Consider the following 9,621-nt stretch of genomic DNA (forward strand, 5'->3'; position numbering starts at 1 on the left):
CCGTTGGTCCATCTGGATACATAGGGCGACGAGCTTCTCTTGTTCACTGGGACCTTCCTGTACCGCAAGTTCGTCTATAAGATTTCTGATTGCTGCGCCTCTGCATATGTTGCAGCCAACCCCCACGACAGGTATTAGAGACTCCTGACGAAGCTGCCAGCGAAACGTAGAAGTGCCCTTGCGTTGAGTCCTTGTTTCCTGTGAAATCAGAAGCCCATGGTTTGACGCAGTGTGATGCAGTGTGACGCTGACGCTGTCACGTGTAGCGGAAGACTGAGTGAGAGGTTCTAACCCGAAAGTTCTGTGATGTGTAGCAGTGGAGGAATCGCCCACGCAGCCTGACCCCCCTGCAACCCTGTAACCGCGTCCGGAGTGTCAGAGTCAGAGTCGTGTAGCCGGGTCATGAAGGAGAGGTCTGTACCTTAGTAATACTCGCCGTAGTCTGGGGTTGGAGAAAGTAGAATCGGCGTTATCCGTAGCCGTGGTCAAGGAGGAGAGAGAGCGGGATTCCAGAAGCGAGCCGAGGTCAAGGGGTCAGAGAACACAGGGGTCCGGGTACAAGCTGCGATCAAAAACAGGAAGCAGAACAAGACAAGGCACGGCAGCAGGATGCTTGAGGCAAGCACGCGAAACACAAACCTAAGTTTGTGCTCAGCCAGTTTGCAAGAGGGCTGGCTGAGCATATAAAGGGCAGGAGCCAATGAAGAAGCAGCAGGAGGCTGTCCGCAATGAGTCATCACAAGTGGACTGTGCACTGATTGGCAGGGGCGGAGTGAGTAGCAACTGTGGAATATTTGAGTGAATTAACCCCTTGTATGCCTGAGTCTGTGCGGCTACTAAGCGTAGCCAGCGTGTGCCGCGCTTTGCCGTGTCATCATGGGGGCGGAGCCTGGAGACGGTCCCTGTGGCGTTTCTCTTCCTGGCAGCGCAGCATCTGCCCGCTGGTTGTGGCTGACGCGTGTCACTCCTGACGTTGCAACAAGCATCAGGGAGGCGGGGCGGCGTCAGGGAGGCATCTGAGAGCACACATACCAGACAGCTTCCCGTGCTGCTGAGAGCACACATACCAGACAGCCTCCCGTGCTGCTGAGAGCACACATACCAGACAGCCTCCCGTGCTGCTGAGAGCACACATACCAGACAGCCTCCCGTGCTGCTGGGAGCACACATATCAGACAACTTCCCATGCTGCTGGGAGCACACATACCAGACAGCCTCCCGTGCTGCTGAGAGCACACATACCAGACAGCCTCCCGTGCTGCTGGGAGCACACATACCAGACAGCCTCCCGTGCTGCTGGGAGCACACATACCAGACAGCCTCCCGTGCTGCTGAGAGCACACATACCAGACAGCCTCCCGTGCTACTGGGAGCACACATACCAGACAACTTCCCATGCTGCTGAGAGCACACATACCAGACAGCTTCCCGTGCTGCTGGGAGCACACATACCAGACAGCCTCCCGTGCTGCTGAGAGCACACATACCAGACAGATTCCCGTGCTGCTGAGAGCACACATACCAGACAGCCTCCCGTGCTGCTGAGAGCACACATACCAGACAGCCTCCTGTGCTGCTGAGAGCACACATACCAGACAGCTTCCTGTGCTGCTGAGAGCACACATACCAGACAGCTTCCCGTGCTGCTGAGAGCACACATACCAGACAGCCTCCCGTGCTGCTGGGAGCACACATACCAGACAGCTTCCCATGCTGCTGAGAGCACACATACCAGGCAGCTTCCCATGCTGCTGGGAGCACACATACCAGACAACTTCCCGTGCTGCTGGGAGCACACATACCAGACAGCCTCCTGTGCTGCTGAGAGCACACATACCAGGCAGCTTCCCGTGCTGCTGAGAGCACACATACCAGACAGCTTCCCATGCTGCTGAGAGCACACATACCAGACAGCCTCCCGTGCTGCTGAGAGCACACATACCAGACAGATTCCCATACTGCTGGGAGCACACATACCAGACAGATTCCTGTGCTGCTTAGAGCACACATACCAGACAGATTCCCGTGCTGCTGGGAGCACACATACCAGACAGCTTCCCGTGCTGCTGAGAGCACACATACCAGACAGCTTCCCGTGCTGCTGAGAGCACACATACCAGACAGCTTCCCGTGCTGCTGAGAGCACACATACCAGGCAGCTTCCTGTGCTGCTGAGAGCACACATACCAGACAGCTTCCCGTGCTGCTGAGAGCACACATACCAGACAGCTTCCCGTGCTGCTGGGAGCACACATACCAGGCAGCTTCCTGTGCTGCTGAGAGCACACATACCAGACAGCTTCCCGTGCTGCTGATAGCACACATACCAGACAGCTTCCCGTGCTGCTGAGAGCACACATACCAGACAGCTTCACATGCTGCTGAGAGCACACATACCAGGCAGCTTCCCGTGCTGCTCAGAGCACACATACCAGACAGATTCCCGTGCTGCTGAGAGCACACATACCAGACAGCTTCCCGTGCTGCTGGGAGCACACATACCAGACAGCTTCCTGTGCTGCTGAGAGCACACATACCAGACAGCCTCCCGAGCAGCTGAGAGCACACATACCAGACAGCCTCCCGTGCTGCTGAGAGCACACATACCAGACAGCTTCCTGTGCTGCTGAGAGCACACATACCAGACAGCTTCCTGTGCTGCTGGGAGCACACTTACCAGACAGCCTCCCGTGCTGCTGAGAGCACACATACCAGACAGCCTCCCGTGCTGCTGGGAGCACACATACCAGACAGCCTCCCGTGCTGCTGGGAGCACACATACCAGACAGCCTCCCGTGCTGCTGGGAGCACACATACCAGACAGCCTCCCGTGCTGCTGAGAGCACACATACCAGACAGCTTCCCGTGCTGCTGAGAGCACACATACCAGACAACTTCCCGTGCTGCTGGGAGCACACATACCAGACAGCCTCCTGTGCTGCTGAGAGCACACGTACCAGACAGATTCCCGTGCTGCTGAGAGCACACATACCAGGCAGCTTCCTGTGCTGCTGAGAGCACACGTACCAGACAGCCTCCCGTGCTGCTGAGAGCACACATACCAGACAGCTTCCCGTGCTGCTGAGAGCACACATACCAGACAGATTCCCGTGCTGCTGAGAGCACACATACCAGACAGATTCCCGTGCTGCTGGGAGCACACATACCAGGCAGCTTCCCATGCTGCTGAGAGCACACATACCAGACAGATTCCCGTGCTGCTGGGAGCACACATACCAGACAGCTTCCCGTGCTGCTGAGAGCACACATACCAGACAGCCTCCTGTGCTGCTGAGAGAATACATACCAGACAGCTTCCTGTGCTGCTTTTGAGCACACATACCAGACAGCTTCCCGTGCTGCTGAGAGCACACATACCAGGCAGCTTACTGTGCTGCTGAGAGCACACATACCAGACAGCCTCCCGTGCTGCTGAGAGCACACATACCAGACAGCTTCCCGTGCTGCTGAGAGCACACATACCAGACAGATTCCCGTGCTGCTGAGAGCACACATACCAGACAGATTCCCGTGCTGCTGGGAGCACACATACAAGGCAGCTTCCCATGCTGCTGAGAGCACACATACCAGACAGCTTCCCGTGCTGCTGAGAGCACACATACCAGACAGATTCCCGTGCTGCTGAGAGCACACATACCAGACAGCTTCCCGTGCTGCTGAGAGCACACATACCAGACAGATTCCCGTGCTGCTGAGAGCACACATACCAGACAGCCTCCCGTGCTGCTGAGAGCACACATACCAGACAAATTCCCGTGCTGCTGGGAGCACACATACCAGACAGCTTCCCGTGCTGCTGGGAGCACACAAACCAGACAGCTTCCCGTGCTGCTGGGAGCACACATACCAGACAGCTTCCCGTGCTGCTGAGAGCACACATACCAGACAGCCTCCTGTGCTGCTGAGAGAATACATACCAGACAGCTTCCTGTGCTGCTTTTGAGCACACATACCAGACAGCTTCCCGTGCTGCTGAGAGCACACATACCAGACAGCTTCCTGTGCTGCTGAGAGCACACATACCAGACAACTTCCCATGCTGCTGAGAGCACACATACCAGACAGATTCCCGTGCTGCTGAGAGCACACATACCAGACAGGTTCCTGTGCTGCTGAGAGCACACATACCAGACAGATTCCCGTGCTGCTTTTGAGCACACATACCAGACAGGTTCCTGTGCTGCTGAGAGCACACATACCAGACAACTTCCCGTGCTGCTGAGAGCACACATACCAGACAGCTTCCCGTGCTGCTGAGAGCACACATACCAGAGAGCCTCCCATGCTGCTGAGAGCACACATACCAGACAAATTCCCGTGCTGCTGAGAGCACACATTACAGACAACTTCCCGTGCTGCTGGGAGCACACATACCAGACAGCCTCCCGTGCTGTTGAGAGCACACATACCAGGCAGCTTCCCGTGCTGCTGAGAGCACACATACCAGACAGATTCCTGTGCTGCTGAGAGCACACATACCAGACAGATTCCCGTGCTGCTGAGAGCACAAATACCAGACAGCTTCCCATGCTGCTGAGAGCACATATACCAGACAGCCTCTCGTGCTGCTGAGAGCACACATACCAGGCAGCTTCCCATGCTGCTGAGAGCACACATACCAGACAGCTTCCTGTGCTGCTGGGAGCACACATACCAGACAGATTCCCGTGCTGCTGAGAGCACACATACCAGGCAGCCTCTCGTGCTGCTGAGAGCACACATACCAGACAGATTCCCGTGCTGCTGAGAGCACACATACCAGACAGCCTCCCGTGCTGCTTAGAGCACACATACCAGACAGATTCCCGTGCTGCTTTTGAGCACACATACCAGACAGCTTCCCGTGCTGCTGGGAGCACACATACCAGACAGCTTCCTGTGCTGCTGAGAGCACACATACCTGACAACTTCCTGTGCTGCTGAGAGCACACATACCAGACAACTTCCCGTGCTGCTGAGAGCACACATACCAGACAGCTTCCTGTGCTGCTGAGAGCACACATACCAGGCAGCTTCCCGTGCTGCTGAGAGCACACATACCAGACAGATTCTCATGCTGCTGAGAGCACACATACCAGACAGATTCCCGTGCTGCTGAGAGCACACATACCATACAGCTTCCTGTGCTGCTGAGAGCACACATACCAGACAGCCTCCCGTGCTGCTGAGAGCACACATACCAGACAGCCTCCCGTGCTGCTGAGAGCACACATACCAGACAGATTCCCGTGCTGCTGAGAGCACACATACCAGACAGAATCCTGTGCTGCTGAGAGCACACATACCAGACAGCCTCCTGTGTTGCTGAGAGCACACATACCAGACAGCCTCCTGTGCTGCTGAGAGCACACATACCAGACAGCTTCCCATGCTTCTGAGAGCACACATACCAGACAGCTTCTCGTGCTGCTAAGAGCACACATACCAGACAGCCAGTGAAGGTATCAGTGAGAGACTGCACGTGGGAAGCTGCAGGTTTCGGGTGTAAAATGGTGAAAGAGCTTAGTTCTCCCACTGTTAGTTTGGGACTAAGCTGTATTAGTCAGAACTGAAAGGAGTTATGCCTTTTGGTTGGGTTGCATTATGAGTTAACCCTGAAAGTAAACCCCTGTTCCTCAAATTCTATGTTTCCTGCCTTTGGGCTCACTGCTCACACTAATTTTAACCCCCACACACACACTGTGACAAATGTCCCTCTTTTGTAGCGCTGACGTCTGTCTGGGATCTTCCTAACACATTCTTCTAGGGTTAATTATACGAATAACCGGATCATACAAAGCATTACGTTGCTTAACTCAGGCTTCTGCCTGCTTTATTTTCATCCCAGTAAGGGACTGCAGCTTTAACAGGTGTAAGCAGGAGGCACTCAGCTATTAACCTTCAGCAGTTTACTCATATCCCTGTTATAATATTTCACACACTGTCACTTTAAGAAACAAAAATAAATCATATAAAGAAATCCTATTCCATTCAGGGATCTAACTACACAGCAGAATCAGCCTCTCGGACTTTTGCTGGGCCAACTAACCTGGTTTCCCAGCTTAAAACAATTCCCTCTCATTTAGGGTCACCAGATACAGCTACATACAGTCTTTAGACACAGCAATAAACATTTGGGTTTATCTGTTCGTGGTGGGGAACTCGGTCCCAAGTGTCCAGGCAAATCTTCTGGTACTTGAAGGGGGCGTCCTCTCCTGACTGGATGCAGGGGAGCAGCGATACCCCCAGCCTCCAGGCTCTAAGAAGGGAGACTGAAATGCAACCCTCTCTGCTCTAAATACCTGTGCTAGTGATTAGGAGAGCAGGTGAGGGAAATCTAGACACATTGTAATCTGTGGTCTGGATTTTCCATCCACCAGCCCGAGTTAATGGAAGCTGTGGAACGGATTGTTTTGCACTATTCCTGCACATTCTGACCTAAAACCGGGCAGAAAGCTGCCTAATATCGTTGGACTATGTCACAATATATATATAAACCGTGGATATAACCACAGAATTGTAGACCAGCAAATTCACAAAGCCACCAGAATACCAAGAAGTGATCTCCTTGAATACAAACAGAAGGAGACAAGCGACAGGGTACCTTTGGTGGTCACATATAACCCACACCTAGGAGCCCTACGCAAGATCGCCAGGAAACTACAACCCATCCTCCAGGAAGATACAAAACTGCAACAGGTCTTCCCTGAAGCACCCTTATTATCATACAGACAACCCCATAATCTCAAGAATATTATGGTGAGGAGTAAAGTATTCAGCAGTACAACTGAATGCGGGACAAAACCATGCCAGGACCCAAGATGCAAAACCTGCGCAATGCTCTACACAGTGGACACAATACAAATACCACACAGGAATCGGGAATACAAAATCAGAGGAAGGTTCACCTGTTCTTCCAGCAATGTCGTGTACCTCATCATGTGCATGAAATGCCCAGGGGGCTGCTACTACATAGGTGAGACAGGGCAGGGGCTAAACAAGAGAATGAACCTGCATCGCCACAGCATCACACACGGTACAAGAGACAGTCCTGTTGGCGAACATTTCTCAGACTCTGGCCATAAGATGAACGATCTGAGGGTTGCCATACTCAAAGGTAATCTTAAAACCCCGAAAGAGAGACGGCTGCATGAATACAAATTTATGCAACTGTTCGGGACACTTAGCAGTGGCCTAAACAGAGATCGAAATTTTATGAGTCATTACTGACACTAGTGAACTCTCGTCCCATGAGCGCTAAAGGCCATGTCTGTACATACTGTGCTATATGTATGCACACACAGCTGCCTCTCACACATACTAATACTTCTTGTTTTTCCATCCCTATACACCAATAGGGACCACTTAGTATCCACACACACTTTTAGTTGTGCTACAAATTCTCACATCTCCACACCCACCCACACCATTTATATCCACTCCCACTCCACACACACCTTGTGTAAAGCACTGTATATACTGTGGGCTCTCCATTCATTTTTATTCACACTGATACACATACACACTCTTTCTTCACTTTCTTTCAGTAACTTTTGACACCTCTAGCCATAAAACACATCCACACCGGGGGAAGGAACCGCACAGATAACATTCCAAGAGACACTGTTTTTAAGTATACCTTTTGCTTCATTCATTGTAACATCGCCGGAAGAAGAGATCAGTGTATCTCGAAAGCTCGCACAAATAAAAGCATTTCGTTAGCCACAAAACGGTATCATCTATTTATTTTTTGTTTATTGAAGCTCGGCTAACACGGTACAGATACCTCTACATGTATATATATATATATATAGTATTTAGGGTTATACTATGTCCACCTCTTCTTTTTTCCTATGATTTGGAGAGTTTCAGTGATACTAAATCAATCTCGATTTACACCAGATTGCAACCGAAAACACCGGAATTATTTCACCGCCAGGAGAGCGGGCGCGCAAAGATTTCATCAATCACCACATTGTCAATATTGCACATTTGCACTGTGTATATTTGTTTCTTTTTTCTATGATTGCGGGGAGTTCTTGCGCTTCGAAGTTCTGTGACGCATAACTTCTCATAACCCATAAATCCATTAAACACGTCCCAGTCATTAGGTCACTTTGCCCCTACGTGGGACTGACCCTTTAACCCATTAAACACGTCCCTGTCATTAGGTCACTTTGCCCCTACGTGGGACTGAACCTTTAACCCATTAAACACGTCCCTGTCATTAGGTCACTTTGCTCCTAGGTGGGACTGAACCTTTAACCCATTAAACACGTCCTGGTCATTAGGTCACTTTGCCCCTACGTGGGACTGAACCTTTAACCCATTAAACACGTCCCTGTCATTAGGTCACTTTGCTCCTAGGTGGGACTGACCCTTTAATCCATTAAACACACCCCAGTCATTAGGTCACTTTGCTCCTATGTGGGACTGAACCTTTAACCCATTAAAGACTTCCCTGTCATTAGGTCACTTTGCCCCTACGTGGGACTGTCCCTTTAACCCATTAAACACGTCCCTGTCATTAGGTCACTTTGCTCCTACATGGGACTGATCCTTTAACCTTTAAACATGTCTCTGTCATTAGGTCACTTTGCCCTTATGTTGTAATGACCCGTTAACCCTTTAAACACGTCCCTGTCATTAGGTCACTTTGCCCCTACGTGGGACTCATCCTTTAACCCCTTAAACACGTCCCTGTCATTAGGTCACTTTGCCCTTACGTTGTAATGACCCGTTAACCCTTTAAACACGTCCCTGTCATTAGGTCACTTTGTCCCTACGTGGGACTGACCCTTTAACCCATTAAATACGTCACTGACCTGACCAAATAATTTGCCTATGTTGCGTCTCAGATAAATCCTAATTGTGGGATATTAGAATGAGGGGCACTTTATGGGGTATAAGTGACACTTCTCAGAGCAAAAGCTCACTGCTTACTGCCCAGCCCCCATAGTATCTGCTGTATCCCCCCATCCGGTATCATGTAAACACACAGGGGGGTCTATGCACAAAGCAGTGATACTGTAAGGGGGTTTTAAGTGAGATAAATGCCTTATGGTGCAAAATTGCGTGTAGCGCGATTAACAAAGCAGTAATAACACTGCAGTATCGCGCTTATAAGGCTTTTTATCACCAAAACACCGTCATTGATAAAAAAGTTGCACCATAAATGGCGCCATAACGGCATTTATCTCACTTAAAAACACTTACTGTATCACTGCTTTGTGCACAGCCCCCATAGGGTCTAATATGGACAATGAAAGGGGGTTATCTAATACGTGGGGAGGGAGTATCGGCTACTTCTAAATACAGAGAGTAAAAAGTATAAATCACAGTTATAAAGGAGATTTTTGCAGTAATTAGCTGGTCTCTGAAGCAGTCCTGGCATAAGTTAAAATATTTGACTGCGCCTGCAAAATTAGATTGTAAGTTCTGCGGGCAATTTAAATATTGTGCCATCACAATCCCATATACAGAAGCACATACATTGCCATGCAAGAAATCATATTATTATTATTATTATATATATTTATCTCACCTTGAGAGAGAATCCTCTGGCACGGGAACCATCGGGACACATTTCAACTGGCCCCCATACACCCCATTCACATCCGT

General features: G+C 50.7%; 1 protein-coding gene across 1 annotated transcript in view; it reads right to left on the minus strand.

Annotated features, from left to right (window-relative positions):
* The window catches only part of LOC142470848 (vitelline membrane outer layer protein 1-like), a 28,317-nt gene that overhangs the window by 18,441 nt on the left and 255 nt on the right, over positions 1–9,621 (minus strand). The window contains exon 1 of the mRNA XM_075577646.1: positions 9,545–9,621. This exon is cut by the window's right edge and continues 255 nt beyond it. Coding sequence (XP_075433761.1) covers positions 9,545–9,621 — 77 coding nt within the window. The remainder of the gene's footprint in view (positions 1–9,544) is intronic.

The sequence above is a fragment of the Ascaphus truei genome, chromosome 20, assembly GCF_040206685.1.
Source record: "Ascaphus truei isolate aAscTru1 chromosome 20, aAscTru1.hap1, whole genome shotgun sequence".
NCBI classification, from domain to species: domain Eukaryota; kingdom Metazoa; phylum Chordata; class Amphibia; order Anura; family Ascaphidae; genus Ascaphus; species Ascaphus truei.